The 21330-nt window shown below is 43.0% G+C and overlaps 6 protein-coding genes across 6 annotated transcripts; 3 read left to right on the top strand and 3 right to left on the bottom strand.

The window, feature by feature from the left end:
• Positions 1-108: 108 nt before the first annotated feature.
• BBOV_III007625 (Rab5-interacting protein (Rab5ip) family protein) lies at positions 109-583 on the bottom strand. Its single transcript, XM_051767387.1, has 3 exons — positions 476-583; positions 213-440; positions 109-167 (listed from the first exon to the last, which is right to left on the bottom strand). Exons 1-3 carry the CDS (start codon positions 533-535, stop codon positions 129-131), a joined length of 327 nt encoding a protein of 108 aa, XP_051623728.1. The 5' UTR covers positions 536-583; the 3' UTR covers positions 109-128.
• A 53-nt stretch (positions 584-636) lies between these two features.
• BBOV_III007640 (putative integral membrane protein) lies at positions 637-2021 on the top strand. Its single transcript, XM_001611842.2, has one exon. The coding sequence runs from the start codon at positions 1301-1303 to the stop codon at positions 1904-1906; it is 606 nt and encodes a 201-aa protein (XP_001611892.1). The 5' UTR covers positions 637-1300; the 3' UTR covers positions 1907-2021.
• Positions 2022-2046: 25 nt separating this feature from the next.
• BBOV_III007650 (WD domain G-beta repeat family protein) lies at positions 2047-3741 on the bottom strand. Its single transcript, XM_001611843.2, has one exon. The coding sequence runs from the start codon at positions 3666-3668 to the stop codon at positions 2082-2084; it is 1587 nt and encodes a 528-aa protein (XP_001611893.1). The 5' UTR covers positions 3669-3741; the 3' UTR covers positions 2047-2081.
• A 128-nt stretch (positions 3742-3869) lies between these two features.
• BBOV_III007660 (uncharacterized protein) lies at positions 3870-16253 on the top strand. The gene is made up of 4 exons (XM_051767691.1): positions 3870-4397; positions 4432-4615; positions 4653-4781; positions 4816-16253. The coding sequence occupies exons 1-4, from the start codon at positions 4050-4052 to the stop codon at positions 16191-16193; spliced, it is 12039 nt and encodes a 4012-aa protein (XP_051623493.1). The 5' UTR covers positions 3870-4049; the 3' UTR covers positions 16194-16253.
• BBOV_III007670 (Calpain cysteine protease family protein) lies at positions 16101-19005 on the bottom strand. The gene has a single exon (XM_001611845.2). The coding sequence runs from the start codon at positions 18903-18905 to the stop codon at positions 16221-16223; it is 2685 nt and encodes an 894-aa protein (XP_001611895.1). The 5' UTR covers positions 18906-19005; the 3' UTR covers positions 16101-16220.
• Positions 19006-19332: 327 nt separating this feature from the next.
• Positions 19333-21105, top strand: BBOV_III007680 (RuvB DNA helicase family protein). Its single transcript, XM_001611846.2, has 7 exons — positions 19333-19659; positions 19726-19989; positions 20025-20165; positions 20202-20362; positions 20396-20644; positions 20680-20784; positions 20821-21105. Exons 1-7 carry the CDS (start codon positions 19356-19358, stop codon positions 21079-21081), a joined length of 1485 nt encoding a protein of 494 aa, XP_001611896.1. The 5' UTR covers positions 19333-19355; the 3' UTR covers positions 21082-21105.
• Positions 21106-21330: the final 225 nt, after the last annotated feature.

Below are 21330 nucleotides of genomic sequence, written 5' to 3' on the forward strand. Positions count from 1 at the left end.
CCATGTTTGTAAATAAACAAAATACTAAAAGATCACCTCTACGAATCTATCTTACTCTAATAACCTAATTCTAAATATTGCGAAAATTACGATAATATTTGTGAGTCACAGCTCAGAACACCTGGATGTCAATAGTTATAAAGACTGTATGATACAACCCAGCTGACCTACAAAATATATATATATATAATCCATGTAACGTATCAACTCACTATAAAAACACTAAACGCAGTGATAGAGTGCTCCGTCAAAGCTTCGATTTGATCCAGTACATAGTCTGGCAGCTTCATCGACGCCAGGTAAAGCTGTCCAACCAAACATTGAACAAAAACAAAAATTATGAACCCATAGACTCCTCTTACCGGGATTATACCCAATATAATGCCAGTAAGTAGCGCTAGGCCGCACTTTGCCTTCCACAGCCCATTGGAGCTACGTATCTACACTCTTCTGTATTAAATATACAAAAACAAACCTTGGAAGCCTCTTCATGTGCTAGAGAAGCAGCTTTACTCGGCTTCGATGGTATAGACATCGTGAACAAGGATAAGGTGCATCTAATAGATGTGATCACAAGATGTGGAATGCCCACGACACACTAAACGCCTGATCACACACTTACACAAAATTTATCCCATTGCACGTTTATATCGCAAAACTAAATGACTATAAATAATTTAAATGTACAGCGCAATAAATAGGATGTTATCAAAGATCGCGATCATATATAGCAGAATGGAATCATTCTGTATAAATAGTAACAATTGCTTGCCCGTTGTACGATAGGGTTGACATATCATATAGGACGTTAACAGGCGTAGTAGTCAACCATAAGGTCAAATCAATGTGGCGTCTCTCATACTCTGTAAGCCTCCAGATGACCCCGCACCCACAGTATCGCAACATATGAATTCATACCCAAATTCAGTCTCTGGCACTCATCAACCAAATGCATTGGCATCTAATAGAGATCCCATGAGGGATTGCGTGAATATCACTACTGGAGAGTAATATTTATGGACTTAAGTAAGATGTCTCTGGCTCACCATGGCCCGCAGATTGCGCAGAATCAATTTACCGTGATACTATCGTTTTAATATCTGATCCTTTCAGTTCATGTTCTTATATCATTTGATTTCAACTTTGGAAAGTGACGGGAATTTTAAAACCGTAAAAACTATATTGTTACCTTTATAATATAGACAGAATACTCTATTAACTGAATAGGGAATTGTTCATACAAATCGTTAAATGTGATATCACATAAATAGTGGCAACTTCTAGACTTATTACAACTAAAATGAATGACATCAGCTCAATGGAAACTCCAGCAACACCATCGGAGAAATTCGGAACTATGGCATGGCTTGACAATCACATGAAATTGGTATTCTCATCAATAATAGGGGTAGGATACGCCTTTCTTGGTCTTCTGTGCGCATATGTTGTCTATCTGGCCAAACTACGAAGCACCCAAAACCTTCTCAACCTAACTGTAATGGTTGGGATTTTCATCACACTCGTAGCGTTGAGCAATATTGTAGGCATATTAGCTGTAGCCCTAATGTCCGAATCGTGTCTTACAATATTCACCGTGAACAACTCGTTCATAATATTGCTTGATGTCTTCCTATCGGGAATACACTTTGGAATGGCAACTCACAACGGAAGGGAAGCTATAGTGACAGACAGCACAGCTAACGTCTTCTTTCTAACGGGATTCTGCTTCACCTCGAAGGCACTTCTTTACATCATGATGTTATACCTGGGTTTCAGACTGAAGAAGACACTGCGACATTCAGTTCTTATTGGTGACATTAAAATCAACGATGGCAACACCACAATATCCGGTGACCTCAACAAAACACAGATGGGAATACCCATTATCATCACTAATCAGAAATGATATCGACTGTATCGGAGTTACAATCCCTGTGCTAGGAAGCACGCCTTATATATTAGGCTTAAACACTTTTTAAGGAATATGTTATTCGTTACCAAGGAGTTTAAAACAACCTAAAATGTTACTATTATAATATAAAAGTATTTTTACACCTAATATCACCGTATATATTAAAAGGTTAGTATTGTTTAAGTGAAGCCTCTGGCTTCCATACCACCGGGTGTGTTTCTGGCGTGGCATCCGGATCCTGAATCCATATCTTCACAGTTTTGTCACATTCAGCCGTTATTAGCCGAGTTTCACTCATGTCGAACGCACAACCGAAAATGCCATTCTCACTCTCCAAGGATCCTTTTTGTACCGTGCTTTCCAGAGTTTGGAACTTGTAACCAGTTTCCCAGTCCCAAAAATGTAACTGTCCATTGTTAGAACCCGCAACTAACATTGAAGATTCTCCGTCGTCCTTAATTGCAGCACAGTTTAATATTGAGTTGTGGCCGCTCAGGTTGCGGCTAAAAACGCCTTCCGGACATTTCCATACCTTTACATTATCTGCACCAGCACTGCAAAACGTGTATTCAGTTGGATGTACAGCAAGAGCACGCACACTTTTCTTGTGGTTGGTCAAGGTGACTATATTTTTACCTGCCGCCAAGTCCCACAACCGAACTGTTTTATCCTGTGATCCAGATATAACCTGAGGCTCGGAATTTTGTGAAACTAGACTCATGATAGTGCCACTGTGACCGGATAATACATGAACTGCTTCCTTTGTTCGAATGTCCCAAACCCTCACGACGGCATCACGACCGCCGCTGAAAAGGACATCCAATGCTGGATGTAACGCCAAACAATATACACCAGATAAATGGCCATGGTAACTACGGATTACCTTATTTTGCTCAATGTCCCAGCATTTGACGGTGTTATCCTCACCACAACTGAATAAGTAAGCATGACGGTCAGATATCTTCAAGTCACGCACTGCATTGATGTGACCAGTAAGAGACAGCTTTAGCTGACAAGTTGCTAAATCCCAAATCTTAATTAGTCTGTCAGAGCTACCAGTGGCAAACCACTGGTTAGATACATCCACAGATACACAATGGACCCAACCCTGGTGACCCACGATCATGCGATATAGCTTCCATGGAGGATGCCACTTCGGCTGATGACGACGAATAGTATCCCGCTTTGGTTTTATAGCAAGAGGTGCGATAGCGTGTCCTGAGGAAATGGTCTCACGGAAATATGAGCCCATGGAATTAGACACCGGTGATGAACCATCTACTACAACGCTAAGAGCCAAGGTTTCACGTCTTTTAGCTGAATCGGAATCGTCGATTGCCAACATCGACCGCTTTCTTACAATGCCTAGATGTACTTCATCAGATACAGTAGCGTCCAAATAAGGTAACTTGTTAACGTTAGCATGAGTACTTGCCAAAGCAGCGTGTAAGCCGTCAACCACTTCAGCAGTAGGTGTCTTAGCCTTCCGCACATTTATTGTAAATGGCGCATCTTTGTTAGCACTTGTGTTGACGGGACCACTTTGCGATTGGCGTGGAGCTACCTTAGGTACGTAGTTTAGAACCGGTCCATACTCATCTAAAATCTTGCATGAGAGACGACGCCGAGTAAACCCATCCAATGGATTATACGGAAGTGCTCCAAACTCGCCAGCAAACAGATTCAACGATTTGTGTATGCTCGAGCGCAAAAGACGGTCATATTGACCAGGGCGCGCGCCAACGGTTTCAACCATCTTGCTACCTTAATAAGACATGGTATTACAAACGTAGCTTTTATATATGTGCGATAAAGATTTACTTCATTGCGTTTTAAAGTTGTATTTACAGTGTAACAGAACCCACCGTGAGGAAAAGTAGTAACGGGTTGGACACCCAAGCACCATCGTTGTATCGATAACACGCTCGAGAGGGGGTCCACGATAACATCTAAGACGGTGGCTCTTGATTGGGAAAGTCACGGAAGCCTCTAAACGAAGTCAACACGGCGACACATCAGTGAATATAACGACCGTGGTCACAATGGGACGCTCGTTGAAATCAACCATATCAACCCAGCCCTGCACATCAACGTAATTCGGTATAACAAGCGAGGAGCCAAGGTATTGAGAATAACGATGGCTCCAGAATACGAAGACGCCATGGATGTCAACACGAAGGGGCAGAGGAGGCACCATGGAGAAGACATGCCAATGGATAGCAAAGATGTAGCGATAAAGACAAACAACGTGACAGATGAAAGTTCGCGCAAGGCTCCATCGCATAACATCGTAGAAAGGTGTCGTGAATTGCTAGAAGATGTAAAGAATGGGACCACTGCTGAGGGCGTTGCTAAGCTTTGCGCGTGTTTCAAGGAAGTCAAGAGTTTTTTGTTATCACAAATATCAAACGATATCATACGGCAGCAGTTGCTCATTTTGCTCGAATCTAGCATGAAATGGCGAATTCCAAAGGATCCCATGGCAGTAAGTTTAACGTGGCCAATTTACACTTGCACAGCGTGAAATCGTTGACATATGCCTCTACAACATCGCAACCCAACGTAATACAGCACAAACAGAAATATGTGAGCGTATAGCGGGGAAGCTTTTTCTGCTACCTGACATGTGGCCCAGTGTGACATCCATCGATGCTATCCTTGATCTATACGTGTCCTTGCTAGATGTTAACTTCACAGCTAAAGGTTAGTCCCATGCAATTCGTGTATATCTTGGATACAGAAGACAGATTAAGGCGCATGCGTGCGGTTTCTTTAATTGTTGACCTTTTGTTCAAGCAGCCGGAAAGGGCCAGATATTTTAAAAAGGTACTACCAAAGGCAGAACCATTTTTTGCAATACAACATATAGGTAAGTGTCAGTTATCTGTTTTTAATGGATATAGAAAATGACGAGTTTCATCACATGGCCATTAAAGTCATATGCCAGACGCTTAAGTGCTGTGCCGATCTAACTGGCGTCACCCTGAATGATCTCGAAGGGTTCACTAGGAATGTGTTCGACCAGATAATAGAGCTGTTGCAACGTACAGATGCATATGAATCAAGGGCTAGTCTAATGATGTGTATAACACTGCTTGCTGGTAGCGGCCATAATAAACATATTTTGGCTGAAATAGTCATGGGAGACCTTCTTATCCGGTTAAATGAAAGTTGGAAACATGAAACCATGGTGTCTATATCCATTATATCGGTATTCGTTGACGGTTTGGAACAAATAGATGACCGGGATCTCCTTACAGTGGCCGACAATTGCCTCAAGTTGCATCACATCTACTCTGGCACTGATGACTACCACCTCAGAGAACGGTTGATAGCTTTGTTAGCAGTGTTGACGAAGAAATTGGAAAAGGCATTTGATAATATACACGAAGTTGATCAAAACACGTATCATAACATAGCCACTGTGATGTTTCACAAGGCCGCTTATGAGATCCAAAGTTACAATATGCCAAAGCATGTGTGGCATGACGAGGAATTTATATCGTTCGCTCGCACGTCACTGCCTGCGTTGATCACTATACTGTCCGGATGCATCAATATAATAACCCCGCAAAATAACCCTACGGGTAGTATGCAAAGCGCATCGCCGATATCTTGTCAGGATACGAGAAGGTATGACAACAAAAGTGATGGTTTCAGAACGCCAACTGGTGGTACTCCCAGGATAAAACATGATAAGACCTATGGCTTTAGCAGCGAAAGTGATTACAACCGTCCATCATCTAGGCGTAACCTGACATCTTTAGAAATCATGGAACTGTGCAAGTGCATATGCTGCATATTTGATGCCGGCGCCACCGCTGCTACCGTTATTGGTGGCGCCGATGTCAGTACCAGATATGACAAGTTGATGCAAGTCGATGAGTTCAAGTCAATCTTGAGGACAATAATATCTTCTTTCACGTCCACATTGCGCGAAACTGAACTAAAACAATGGGTGAAGCTGATTGTACCGATTGTTTTCGTGATTGGCACTAGGAACAGGTTCACGTTAGAACTTTTGGACTGTTTTTTCAGGGAGCACGCAAAGCACTTCACACCACACATGCTGATATTTGTCCTACAGATATTAAAGAATCAGCACGCTGCCCTCGAATATCTAAAGAATGTTGTGACCTATAGCGAAGGTCTCGTTGGCCTGTTTTCACTCAACAGGTGGTATTCATGCGCAAAACGGCTTTCAGGCGATGTCCCGGAGATGCTTATCAACAACGCACATGATATGTCAATTGTAATTGCCAAGTCCTATATGACCGTACCTAAATCACTTCTGGCATGTCACAACGAGCTTCAACATCTTGTCACGGCGGTATCAAAACTGTGCGTCACAAAAAGAGACCCGCACGTTAAGGTGGCCATAACTATATTCAAACATATTAATAAGCTGCGTGAATACGCAGAAACTATGACCGTAATTCGTCCATCCACTGACATCATCTTGGGTAAGGTTACCAAGGCTGGTGAAACTGTGCATCGTGATTGGCTGGAACTTATGATGGCGATGGCTGCCAGAGGTCCATTTACAGTGGAAATGGTGCGCAAATGCGTACAACCTGCCATGTGCATTCTACGGGACTTCAAGTGGGACCTTGTACCTGCTGCTCTGGATATGGTTTATATATGGACTGATTTCCAGTCGCCTGAGGAAGCTTACGAATTGCTGTCAAACGTTAATCTGTACAGGTATTCCACAGTAGAACCGCAATTCATCCAATGCCTGAGTCAGTATCTGCAGGACCCAAGTCTCCCTGGCTTCAGACAGAATGCCGATGTGGTAATGGCCATTTTTTCCAGGATGGGCTCACTTGCGATGAAGTATATCAGGAATCTGCCAGTTAAGAATGATATAGAGCATGCCATTGCTGTACCAGTACAAATGGATGCTTGTGACGTGAACCTGGACGACTCTTCCAACCCTAGGGAAAAACGCATATCCAATGGTTATGCACGTTCTTCGTCATCTTCTAACAATGCAGATTCCAAAGATACAGATGTAGGTGAATCTCCGGGTCGCAGTGATCCAACTGCGTCTGAAATAGACAATGTATTCGGCCTGGGAATACCAGTGATTGATGGTCTCAATAGTGTTATACGTCAAATGTCGAAGCGTAAGGTAAGCTTCGTGGAATTCGATGCATCAGCCGTATTCGTGCTCAATGCAGTCAGTCCTCTGTTGAATTTTTCAGTATCACTATCTGAATGCGCTCTTACTTTGGCATCGCTAAATGCCGAAAAGAAAGGTGAAGGGTCGACAAAATACTTCACCCAGGAAACTACGTCCGAGTTTATACATGTACTTATGCACGCTTTGGTCAAAGTGGCTGCTGTAGGAATGAGCGACTTTCCTCGTTCTGAAACGTATCGTGATGTGAAACAATTGATGCAAACAATTCAAACGTACATTGTGATTGTCCACAAGACTCACGCCAATACAGATATGGAGGTCGCAGTTGATCCAGTGATCTTACTCCAGGGCATTGCCGCGAGACTAGCGGTTACACGGCCTTCTTTGGCGTACAACTTTGGTTTTGCCTGGGATAATGTAGATCCCATGGAAGTAACAGTGGCCTCAGACTTTCTCCTGGCGGTCTTCGCCCAGGCGATGAATATGCAATGCACGGGTCTCTGTAGCGCCATAGTGTCTATGCTATGTCTAGGGTGTAATTCACATGAAAAAACTGAAAAGGCAGGCGCCTGCATAGCTCTTGGAAAGATATGTCAACAGCATCCAGATTTTGTCAAGCCTAACATACACGATATTGCCAACTCGGTTGCTCAGATATGCATACGTATAACTGAATACGAGGGCATAATGGGCGAGACGCTGAAAGCGCTGTTGGAAGTTGATGAGCCTGGTATCATACAGTGGGCCGTGTCATTGTTGGAGCACCCTCTGTGGTACTTGCGTGCAACAGGCCAGATCTGTTTAAAAGTAGCCAAGAACAAGTCCGAAGTACAGAAACATCTACAACGCCTGATGTCAAATGCCAGTAATATTCACATGCCTGATGTACAGCTTTTCCTGGCTACGCTTGGAAATGGTGACGCTGCACTGCTTGAGCATGCTGTGAGTAATATACAGCAATACTTGCAGTCGATTGCTGGATGTGATGATTCAACAGAGTCGTTCAGGGATCAAGCTTATGCATTAGTTGATATGTTGGGTCAACTGTTAATTAATGAGGAATATTCCAAGATGGCACCGGATATGGAACACATATTTAACATGGTCCTGGTCTGGTTCATCAAGTTAGTGATGATTGGTGGAAGTCAGATAGCACAAAAGGCTAAAGGTATCTTGGACAGCTCAAAAAATGTATCTGTGACTGCCAAAACTCTGTCTATGGCATTAGAAGAGTACATATTCCAACTACAGACGATTTTTGACGACCGGCTGCTGGAAAAAATATTAGCAGTCTTGAAACAGTATCGTGCTGTGTTAGACGATGCATTAACGGAGTCCCTGCTGAATGTTGCCAAGGCCTTGGTAGAAAATATGTTAAATTCTTCCATAAACGACGAGTATCAAAATGCCAACTTTCTTGAGTACCTCGTTTTCATCGCCAATATTGGTGCTAGGCGATCGTGCACAGATCTCATCTTCAAGCAATGGTTCATTCGCGTGGATTGCATTAGAAAAGGCGTCATTATACCAGGTTCCGTGGCTTATGGAATATGGCAAGTAATATCTTCCGAAGGCGTTATACATAATATATTTAATACATCGATGAAAACTGAGTGTCTAGGATTATGTTACTTTATCCACAACAAAGCTGACATGGACCATATTTTGTACAACGTTATCGGGTTTCTCGAATCAAATGATGTTGTAAGTTCGCTGCTATCAATGTCGTTGATCCACTGGCTTTGCGTTAAAAACCTTGATCAGATCACCAATTTGAAGAATTTCAAGAGGTTGGCTGATCTTATATGCCGTCTAACTTTTGAGGATACTGTGCTTATTGACGCGCTACTTGCACCGCCATTTTCCATCAGCAATGAAAAGATATTAAAGTGGAAATTAGCATGTATCAGTGCCGAGGTTCTCATAAAGGTGACACCGCCATCTTCGACGTTGGAAAAGCTGGAAACAAGGAATTTTTACAAAGATGGTAATGGTATAAAGGTAAACAGAATTATTGCCAACGCATTCCTGGAAATTTACAGTAGTGACAAGTGTGGATCCACGCTCAACCCTATTCTGGGAGGTAGCGCATTCAATATGCGTAACTACCAACTTAGACATTTGGTTCCCATGCTTAATAAATCAATTTCTACAATGGATGATGCCGTGCTTGATGATTTGGTGCGATTTTTCTGGGAAAGTTCAATTGAATGTGATGTCTTGGGCAAACTGTTGTCTGTTTCATGTCTGTCCAAGATCGTTGAACATAAGAATACACCTCCAATAGGTGCAGCTGCAGTCCTAGAAAGATTTGTAGATGTGATCACAGCTGATGAAACTGTAGTCTTTCTCAAAATGCACCATACTGTTAAGCTGGATACTGCGGATCCGGAAAAGAAAGGGAATTATACACTGGTTAAACTGCTTGGTGAATGTGCTGATATACTGATGAAGGCATTGTGCGGCGTATATACAGTCCCGGAAACAGTACATAGTGCAGATGATGAACCAAAAGTTGAGCTTTGGAAATGGATTGTTTTGAACAAGATCAAAGCTTTGGGACGTGAGCCAGGCCGTTTAATACCACTCTTTTCTCTTTTCATTTGGCATCTACAATCATGCGGTAATGAATTGGATGATATTCTGTTGCGTGTCCTTGCTGCTTTGCATAGTGACGTTGCTACTCAGTGCTGCAATATGGCACAAAGTGGTGCGTTTGATGCGTTTTTTGGTGCGGTAGCAATAGTTGAACGCAAAGGTATAGATGTAGACTTGTCGTGGATAAAGGAAGCCTGCATTGACGTTATGGCTGCCTATGTTGACAGTGAAACCTTTGACAGCGCCAATGTTGCATCATATATTCCCGTTGTAGCCCAGGTGTTCAGCAGAAATCCGTCTTTTGAATTGTTCAGTTGCAAGTTGAACCACTATTTCACCATTCCGATGGATTTTTCTATTTGTCGTGGTTTTAATCATACCCATTTGCGCAACAATGTTTCATACTGCATTAGGCGCCCGGACAGAGTCGATGCAAAGAAAACGTTTGTCGCTTCATTCAAGGTAATAGCGCGCGCCAAGGAGCTTAAAGCGGATACCATCACTCGTTGGCAAAGTGCAGTGGCAACGGTTATGTTGCGCATAGTAGATCAGACCCTTGACCTTGTAACCCCTGGCTCAGAAGATGTGCAGCAGATTACGCAGCTGTTAGATATTATGTGGCACATGGATGGATTGTCGCTGTCTCGCGTAATGCGTTCAGTGTTGTACAAATTGTGCTGTCTTTTCAAGCCACAGCTCATACGTGCTCCCACAAGCTCCAGTAATGACAGTCAAAGTACAACTGTCTTGTCAGATTCATTGGAAGCCAAGGCGTTACCTAGAACAGCTAAATCGACAGAGTGCCAGGCTAAAGTTGTCGATGTACGTCTATGTCCTCTTGCACAAAGCTATGCTCATCCATTTCCTCGCTGGCTCGTGAACAAAGTGATCACCGAATTGCAAGGAGTTGCCAACGACGGCCAGGATGCTACCAGGATATTTGATGAAGTCCAGCCAGTGCTAGCCCCCAGGGTCCCAGTTAAGGGATCTCCAAGAAATCCTGCGTCTTTAACTTTGGATGACTGGGCTAGTGAAGTCAAACGACTATCCGCTTCTCAGTACCGCATTGGTTTCTCTAATGCAGTCAGATCTGTCTTGACTTTGTTGTGTGCTGTCGACAGTTATATATCGTCATCGCATCACCTTAGGACTACGGTGTTGTCCGAGTCTATCCAAGCATTGTATCGCATGGTTAACCGGATTGTTTCGGTGGATCATCTTGGTACAACACAGATGATAACCTGTCCCACTCTGATTCCTAGGGTATTCGGTGTAATATCTAAAGATGAAAGATATAGTGAGGACGAACGTGTGAATATGGAGCAGCTGCTGACCCTCGCTACCTGGTCAATTGCCATTTTGGGCCAAGACACCAGGAATCAGCTTTACGATGTTTTGTACCACATTACACAGTCTTTGGACCAAATATCCGGCAGTAAGTTGCTGGATATAGCTACTGAGATGATGGAATATGAGGATCGCAATACACTGGATGTCGACCTATCCAGCAAAGAGTCCGGCGTCTCTGATTCCACAGCTATTGAATCGCATACGAAGGTAGAAAATTCACTGCAACAGCAATTAGTGGACGAAGCTAGAGCGAAAAGGTCTAATGACATCGTAAGCCAGGACATTGCTACACCTGTTAAGCGCGTAAACAGAGAAGACAGCCATAATGCATGTATAAGTCATGCTGTCCCAGATGATATAGGTATGAAGGCAATACCGAAGGTGCAGTTTTGCAAGTTAGAACCCTGTTCTGACGTATCGTCAGTGATGATTGATTATACCTCATGGTCACGAAGGGATACGAATGTCTGCCCAAAAGAGCTAACTGAAAGCAGTGATTCACGTGAGGTGGGAACAATCTTTGAAGATTTTTGTTCAATGGAACCAAAGAATTTGTATACAATAGTAGCGTACAAAACACTCTTGGACAGGGTAAAAGCGGTATACGCGAGCTCTTGTGATAAATACACTTTGGACTTGGAGCTTGTGTATGCCATTCGTAGCGTTGCTCATATTAACTCTATATCAGACGCTTACTTCAGACTGATGTTTAAATGTTTGGACAGAGCTAACAATTCTGGTTCCCATGTACGAACCCGGATGATCGCATATATCGCCACCTTGCCTATGAAAGATAGGAAACTCAGTGATATTTTTGAGGAGATTGTAACACCACGTGACATGTATTCAATATTACGATACATATTTTCCTCGGAAATCAGCAAAAACAAGGACCGAGAATTTTACATTCCACTATTCCTGGACATCATATTCACTAGGTCGTTGGATAGTTGGGGGTTATCATTTTCTCACCACTACCCAGTGTTGCCAGCTCTGGTGCCTAAAAACAATCATCGTGAAGTTTCTCAAATAGATCTCATATGCCAAGATGATATTAAACACACTTTCAAGAACACAATTCTCCTGTTGCGTGATTTCAGGGCTATGGCTAAAGAATCGAATAAGGTTAATACGCCCATGGTAGAGGAATCCATCAGCATCTACGTCGCACCCGAATTGCTGGAATCTGCGAATGTGATGTTGCAAAAGTTGTATCGATATTACACGGAGTACTTCGAGCGCATAGCAGTAGCTTCGAGGTTTAAAACGTGTATTTGTAATATGTGGCATCATGATAGGTTGTTTGCATCACAAATTTGGAGCTCCATCTTACCTCAGTTGTACAGCACTCTCACTAAATTCCAGCAAGAGGAACTAGGCTCTGCTATTTGCGGTTATTTGTGTCTTGATGGTCATTTGTGGAATCGTGGTCTCATGTGTAAACCGGTTTTACAGGCCGTGATTAAATGCTATCCACCGATTAATATACCGCCAGAGGTGCTGAAGTATATTACAATTATCTTGGGTGCATGGGACGAAGTGCTATATCACCTGGAAAAACAGCTGATGTCCCAGCCTTTGGACATAACAAGAATGGCTACAGTTTTGTCTGACATTTACGAGAGCCTTGGTATGAACGACATGGCTATAGGCGCGTATCGCACATGGGTTATTACACAGGAAACTCGTTTGGCTATATCTTTCTTACAGCATGCTAAATGGAAACAGGCTCAGAAGGAATTTAATTCTATCATGGATTCCTTAGCTCTAACAGGGCAAACAGCAGAAGCAGTTTCTAGCTTTGACGAATCTAAGCTATGGTACAACGGATGGGTACATGCAAGTAAGCAGCTTGGCGAATGGGACTTACTTAGGGATGTTTCCTTCGTTGCTGGAGATCGCCATCTGTTTGTGCAATCGAGCTGCGCTCTGCAAGATTGGGGTGAAGTTTTGCCAGACGATGGTCTGAATCACGTGAGTCGAATATGCGCACTTGACGATTGTGAAAGTAAGATCGTACGCATTTACCAGCAGCTGCAAACTGATCTATTACCATTTAAAGAGCGTGGAAGTGAGATGTCATCTATTTTTCTGATCAACGCTACTGCCAAGGCTGAAAAGATGTTAAGGACTGGCAAAGATGCAATAGTACAATCGTGGACTGTGCTTCCTAAGGGACTTAGTGAAGCACATCACACCCCTATGCGGCTACATCAACGATATGTAGAAGTTGAGGAAGGTATGAAGTATTTGACCAACATTATGCAAAATATTGAAACGGGGCACTTGCCACAATCTAGCACTATCATACGCAAGTGGCGTCAACGCATGCCTTCAGAGCGAGATATACCATCCGTTTGGCACGACATGCTGTCTTGGCGCACTTTTCTGTACTCCACTATACGAACTGCATTGACCAATAGCCATTATTTAACCAAAGATGACAAAGTTGGTGCAATACTGAATTTGCAAGACTTACAGTGGACGCTGACCAAGTTTGCTTCAGTAACTCGTAAACATCATCACAATCCAATATTAGCTTCAGTGCTTTTAAACAAGGCACAGGGATATCACAAGTCGATTATAGACCACAGCAACGTTGTAACCGAAGATTGTCTCATGATCATGGTTGAGAGAATTAAGCAATATTTGTCAATACCCATAAATATTCTGGACATGCTAAAGGGGGTGGTTAATATTGACCTTGAGCTAGTTCCTAGTGTGGGTTGTGAACCCTTGAAATCGCAGGTAGTCAGGTTAGTCGCAGAAGCCATAAGCCGTAGGGCAGGCTACGATATCGCAAAGAGGATACCTATTCCAGAAAATGAGCTTGCCACTAATCTCATGCTGGAATCGCTTAAATTGGAACCGTTGTATGCCAAAAACTGGCAGTCGTGGGCCAAATACAACGACAAGCGCATTGATCATGCAGCTGCTCAAATGTGCAAACCTGGTGATAACGCATTCCAGGCTGAATTGTATGAATCTGCTATCATCGGTTACCTCACAGCTGTTTCCATACGGCCACATGACCATTGGTTGCTCATAGGCAGAGTGTTGACCCTGATTAATGAAATGAAACAAGCGGGTCAAACCACTTGTGTAGAGACGATCAAGAAGTATAGCGAGCGTGTACCTGCTAGCGTATGGCTTTTATGGCAGACTCAGTTGATATCGTCACTCTGCAAACACGGAGAAGGTGAAATGCAACACATTCTTCAGTTGCTCATGTCTAAGTTGCCTCAGCAGGTGTTCTACGCACTGAGATCTGAGTACTTTGTTCAAAACTCAATTGGTGATGTTGAGGGCGCACCTGAAGCAACGCAACCATCGACTATCAGACGCATATTGAGTAGACTAATAGCTTCTAACCCTAATGTGGGCACCATGTTGGAGTCATTTGCAACTACTGTGGCACATTTGGGCAGACCTGATTTTGTCGATGAAGTTCTGTTGGCCACTGAGACAGTGTTTGAAGAGTGCCTAGACCTACCATTCAACGAAAACATACCTGCTCAAATGTTCAATTGTCTTGCTATAAAGATGCCTCATCGTCCTGGAGGTAGCGATTATGGCATTTCGGAGTCTGCATTTGTAGCGATGATGAAAGAATTCGAAAGGGACTTTGTAAACGGTGCATCGGGTATGAACTGCGGTGAGACTATGAACCTGTTAATGAAGTGGATGGTCAAATTGAGCGAAATTTCGAAGATGTCCCACACTGACCTGTTGAAACAGCGCATGGACAACATGAAGGTTAATCAATTTTGCAAGAATTTGCAAATGATGAATATGGAACTACAGCTACCAACGTTGCAACCGACACGTAGCCTTATTAAGCCCAAGCAGAGGCATTGCCTTGGAGAATCCCGCAATGTAGTCTCACTTATGCATTACGTAAGCAAGCGTAAGCGCGGTCGCCAGACAGTGAAGTCAATATCACTTCTTGCTCAAAATGGCCAGGTTTATCTATACACAGTCCAACCTCTGAGCTTAATAAGGCAAAAATCTGAGCAGCATTTAACGCAGATGTTGAAATTGTTAAACCACTATGCGCTGAAGTATAACGATACCGTGAAACGTAATGTGACTCTATCGTCCGTAAATCTGGTATCTTTGGATCCATACCTGTGCCTTTACGAGGAGGATGTACACAACGAAATAATGTCACAGGTGATGTCTCAAGCGGTGTCTTATGAAAATCTGGTTAAAGAACGTCCTAATCGCAATGGATTCGCCTGCATGCACCCTTCCATGTATCAGCAAACTAACACTTTGTTGCTAGTACTTCATAAGATGTTAATGGAGACTGGTGTAACACATCAGCTGGTGCAAAGGTGGCAAAAATTCAACCCTGAGTGCACTGATAATCCAGGATTTATACGAGTGTACCAGCTTTTCAAAGATAAGCAGTATCCGTGGTTTGGAACTTGGTACAAAAAAATACATCAAGATGTCTTAATGGAAGCATATAGTGAGATTTGTTCGTTGATCCCAGATGACATATTGTTTAACTATGCACTTAAGAGATTTGACGGCTACCAGGATTTCATGACCATGCGCCGCATGTTCACGAGTAGCTACTCAATCCAGGCACTGCTTGGACTTATGTTCCTTACTCCATATGCTACACCATCTAAACTAAGCTTCAACTTCCATAACGGCCAAGTCAACCAACTTGACTTCAAACCTAACTATTCACGTGAGATATTTGTGGAATACTCAAAGCTCAGGGTCTTCAGGTTCACGCGTAACATCAAAACCATGATAGGCCCTGTATGCCGCATGGGAATCATGCCGGCAGTAATATATGCTCTATGCGCTGCTATACACACTCATAAGGTCGATATATTGAGTGCTCTGAGTGTTATATTGGCTGATGACCAAGGATTAATGCAGTCAGCTACCAGCTCACCTCACTACAAGCCGGAACAGGCCCAAGCCAACAGCCAATGCTCAAGCAACGGATCAGTACCGTCAACCCCTGGTATGCCTCCCAATCGCGATGTCAACATACTGGAGGAGTACCTTGGCCGTGTGCTAAACTACTGCTCTTACCTCAGATCGCCTACTGACCAGGAACAGTACACGATGCCAATAAACAACATTATCACGTGCATAATAGATGCATCCGCGGACTCGGGCACCCTTGGGAAGCTGAAAACGAGTTACCAACCGTGGTTCTAACACTTTATTATAACAATTTTCACTACATTACATAATTGATATGGGTTTATCTGATGTAAAGGTAACCACACCTTGAGAGGCACCGCCAAGCGCAGTGAGCCTGTAAGGCATAGTTGACGGTAATATATCTGCCAGAGTAAAGTTGACTACACGCTCAGTCTCGAAAAGGTGCCGTGCTGATGCAGAGGGCGTGCGTCCGTTTTTAGACGTGCCACCGTTCAAGTCACTGTAGAGTACCAGATCGTAGTAGCCCCTGCTCTGGGAAGGGTCCTCATGGGTTATCTCCCTGAACCTAGAACCTGGCCCACCGCACAAAGAGCATGAAGTATCGAGGCAGTATACATTATCGTTTGACTGGAAATTGCAGGGAACTTCCTTCGGGGTTGGATGTGAAACGCCTAAAGATGACGCAAATATGGCAAAAAAATCACTCATTATATCAGTCGGTACCTCGATCCTAACAGCTAATGAGGTAGGTACTTCAGTCTCAAAGTGTATAGGCTCAGTCATATTAACACGCTGTATGTGGAACTCTGGCGAAGGCAACACGGGGCAATGAGGATATGGTATAAGACTAATGGAACTTCGACGCTTCGAATAAACAACTATCCTGAATGATCCTCGCTCATTCGGACGAAAGGAAGAAGGTATAATAACATATTGCCCACCTTTAAGAAACCGATGTATGGAGCAGCAGTGTATCTTGTAGTCCTCCGAACTTACTACTTTCCCGCCCTTAAGAGCCCTAGGAGTGGCGATTCTACCAGGAAACAGCCTCAAATTAACCGATAGCGGACTTGAGCATTCAAGAAGAACCAGCACTTCACCAAAGTCCTCAAGCACAAGTCTATAGTGAGGATTCATGAAATAACTCCATATATTATTAGGACTACCACCAGAATTGACACCATTCCAGTCACCACAAATCACCGTAGTATACCAATGCGGCTTCACTAAACATGGTAAAGGCATCAATTCTACTGGTCTCGAACTCAACACTTTGATCGTAAAAGGTAAGTCTCGTTCTAATTTTTCAGCGTAACATGACAACAAAACCAAAAGACCGAAGCTATCACCAGATTTATATGGAGTCACTAACTCACCAGTGAGCATGTGGTCAGCAGGCGCTTCGCTGTTAGCACTGCGCTTTACCAACAACTTTAGGAGAATACATTCACCATTGCTATAGACTCCCTGTACATCTGGCATCGGAGGGCATATTACCACGTGCTCACGGGAAAAAACATGCATAGCCAAATACTTGTGAGCTTCCTCAGAAATGTGCCTATGCTGCAGTAAGAGGATCCAAACAGTGGCAGAATTATACTCATCAAAAGATACAGTTAAATTAAACTGCGGGTTAAAAACCGATAAGTGCATGTCATCACTTACAAGGGAGTTCAAGAAAAAAGGGTTCTGAATCCATCGTTGATGTAATGTTATACGGTTACGGAATACAGTTGGCTTCCAAGAGATGTATATGTGAGAGTACCAACGTAAAACATCATTCCACTCTATCCAAAACACTCCATTGTCCTTTTCGCTGGGTGTGTATTGTAACACTTCACAGAGTTCTTTGGTCCAAGAAGAGTCGTCACCAGGAGAAAAGCGCTGCTTCCAAGACACGTCGCCCCAAGGATTCTTTAAGTACAAGAGGCGCAACCGGGATTTATCTGGCAAAAGCACATCCTTAATATCAAGAACACTGTAAGCATGGTGGCTAACGATGCCAGACGACACCGAAATTCCCTCTACGCTATCGTGCCCCGACGGCGCAGCATCAGGTAGTGAGCTAGTTCCTAAACAAATAACACACGCACCACTGCAAAAACCAGCATACATCACATCCCACATGCGATCCCACTTTTCTGGGTAATGCTCCAAGGATCTCCCACCGTCATCTGACAATGTGATTTGAGGCAGAGTTATAATATCAGGAATCCAACCAGTTAAGTGATATGTATCTATACCAGGGTTAGTGCCACGAATGGTGTAGCGGCCGCCGTTAAGTTTCACAAAGGCCTTCTCTAACACCGTTACCCAGCACTCATTGCGATCGACGGAATGAGCAGAAAGAAACCGACCGTCACTGCGAACAGGGACCCAATCGTCAACTAATATACATCTTGCAACGCCATTGAAGTATAGTTTTACCCCAATGGCAACCTTTGGTACAGCAGTGTCACTATCATCTGTGCCCACAGGTACAGAAAGACCAAATCTAGATGTCTCGGAACCTTCAATCGAAACAAATTTTATTATATTGGTTAACAAGGATGTGCAATGCTTCTTCCCATAATCCGCAAGTGAAGATAAAGCGGACAGAAAAGAGCAGTCAGCAACAAAACCTTGCTTTATACGGGCACTGCTAGGGACAGCCGTAAACAAACGACGCATAGGATTGTCGCCATCAAATAAATGAATCCATCCACCCAGGCGCTTTCTTTGCTTGCTAGTTAAACCGGGTCTCCCTTTTGGATCCTCCCACAGGTTACCTGGAATAGGACCATCATGGATAGTTACAGAATGCCAAGGAGGTGCCACCAAATCGCCTAATATTGAACTCCCCAAAACAACAGGATCTGCTAATGAAGTGAAGGTTGACGTTGACCTTTGCAATTGCTGAAAATCCTTGGTCCCAGCTCTGGAAGTACCACTTCTCTTGGCATTACCGGAAATGCGGCCAAAACAGAAGCAACCATCAGCAGCCATCACACATACACATCCATTATTCAACTAATGTTACATTATAATGAAACTAATATTAATATGCAATATTAGCAGACTTCAGCTTCAAAACATGACCTGTACACATTGTTTCGGGTCAAACGTGTTGTTGTATCCACAAGCAAAATCCGCCAAATAGAACTGTCAAATAAAGACTAGTATTAAGAAAACAGCGTGTGGATCTAAGTTGTTTTAGACAGCATGGAAAGTGGAGCGATGGAATCATTGTACAGGGATTTACCAGACAGTTGTATAAATAAATTCCACATACACATATTCAACACTAAATGTGTGCATCCCAGTGATTTGGTTAATTGTTGTCACATATTTTGTAACTAGGTCTTTTAACACAACGGCTTCATGGAGAAGGTACACAAGATGACACCATAATAACGTGTAGGCTACATTATTCAGTAGAAGGTTTTCCAATGCAAAATGGCAGCTTTAGGGGTGGTAAAAGATTGTGTCCCAAATTTAGATATTGTCAAAGCGGAGGTTAACGCGCCAAAAGTAATCAAGGAGAAGACTTCTGTCCATAGTCATATCAAGGGACTAGGTGTTAGCCCATCGATATTCAATGTAGATATTACTGCAATTAAAACACCCGAGAACTCAAATGACAATACATGGAATGCATACGTTGATTGCTTCGATCCAGGGTGCGGACTTATTGGCCAGTATCGCGCCAGGGAGGCTGCACAGTTGGCTGTGGACATGATTAAGGCCAAGAAGATGGCAGGTATGTATATAATGTTGTATATAGAATATGATGTCTACAACAAAAATTGTTTCATAACATTCATAGGAAGGGCACTTCTACTTGCAGGACCCAGTGGAAGTGGTAAAACTGCTCTTGCCATGGCCATAGCTAGAGAGATAAGTACATCAGCTCCTTTTATACTGCTGTCAAGTACTGAAGTTTTTAGCAGTGAAGTGAAGAAAACTGAGATATTGAACGAAGCATTCCGCAAGTCGATCCATATTATCCTCAAGGAAGAAAAACAAGTGTATGAAGGAGAGGTGACTGAATTAGTAGCTGAGGAAACTGAAAATCCAAGTGGTGGTTTCGGTAAGTTTCACCCGAATGTATCTAAATGTTTACAGCTAAATGTATAAGCGCAGTTATTTTGACGTTAAAGACCGTGAAGGGTACTAAAACCCTGAGGTTGGCACCACAGGTACACGATCAGCTGGTTAAGGAAAAGGTTACTATCGGAGATGTCATATACATCGATGCAACCACGGGTATGAACCCATTGTGACGTATTAATTTTGATACAGCTCAAGTTAGGCGATGCGGGAGGTGCGATACTTACGCAACAGAATACGACCTAGAGGTTGAGGAATATATACCTTTGCCAAAAGGTGATGTCTACAAACAGAAGCAGTGTGTCCAAGAACTCTCGTTAAACGACCTTGATTTAGCAAATGCACAACCCACGGTAGGTATACAGGCATATGTTACAATACAACAGGGTGGGAATGATGTTCTCTCAATGATCAACCAATATATACGCCCTAAGAAAACGGAAATCACTGATAAATTGCGATTAGAAGTTAACAAGGCTGTTAATCGGTATATTGATATGGGAATAGCGGAAGTTGTACCCGGTGTCTTATATATAGACGAGGTACACATGTTGGACATCGAATGCTTTACTTATCTTACCAAAGTGCTAGAGTCGCCGTTGGCGCCAATCGTGATACTTGCAACAAATCGGGGTGTAGGTAATGCATAAAAATGATTTACATACCGTAGGTCTGTACTGTCAGAGGGTCGGATTCAATCGAACCGCATGGGTTACCAATTGATTTGCTGGACCGACTTATGATTATCAAGACTCTACCCTACACCATAGATGAGGTAACATTATGCCACATTTCACCAAACACTATATAGATGGTGCAAATACTACGCATAAGAGGGAAAACAGAAAACGTACCCCTTAGTGATGATGCGTTGATCCGCCTTGGAGAAATTGGCGCCAATGCAAGCCTGCGCTACTGTATGCAGCTTATAGCCCCTGCTAACATTCTTAGACAACTGGAACAAAGCGATGTATTAAACCGAAGGTTTATCGATGATGCCGATTCGCTTTTCATGGATGCCAAAGTCTCTGCACAAAGGATTGCAGCACAAGCAGATATGTTCGTGTCATAGACTAAACACTTTTAAGTATAAAAAATCGCTAAATATGTGTCTGGTATTAGCATCTCGAGGTATGTGATCTATACCTTCATAAATGAATACGGTAAACTATGGACCAGATGGTGGTAGACTGAAATGGTTCTTTACGTTTGTTTTATCGATTAATTGAAAATATATGTAGCGGATTTTCAGCGGAAATCCATTGGCTGAAATTATCAAATATAACTTCACATCCTAGTATTCGTTTTCTGGTTATGTTGA

This window comes from Babesia bovis, chromosome 3 (genome assembly GCF_000165395.2).
Source record: "Babesia bovis T2Bo chromosome 3, whole genome shotgun sequence".
Classification (NCBI taxonomy): Eukaryota; Apicomplexa; class Aconoidasida; order Piroplasmida; family Babesiidae; genus Babesia; species Babesia bovis.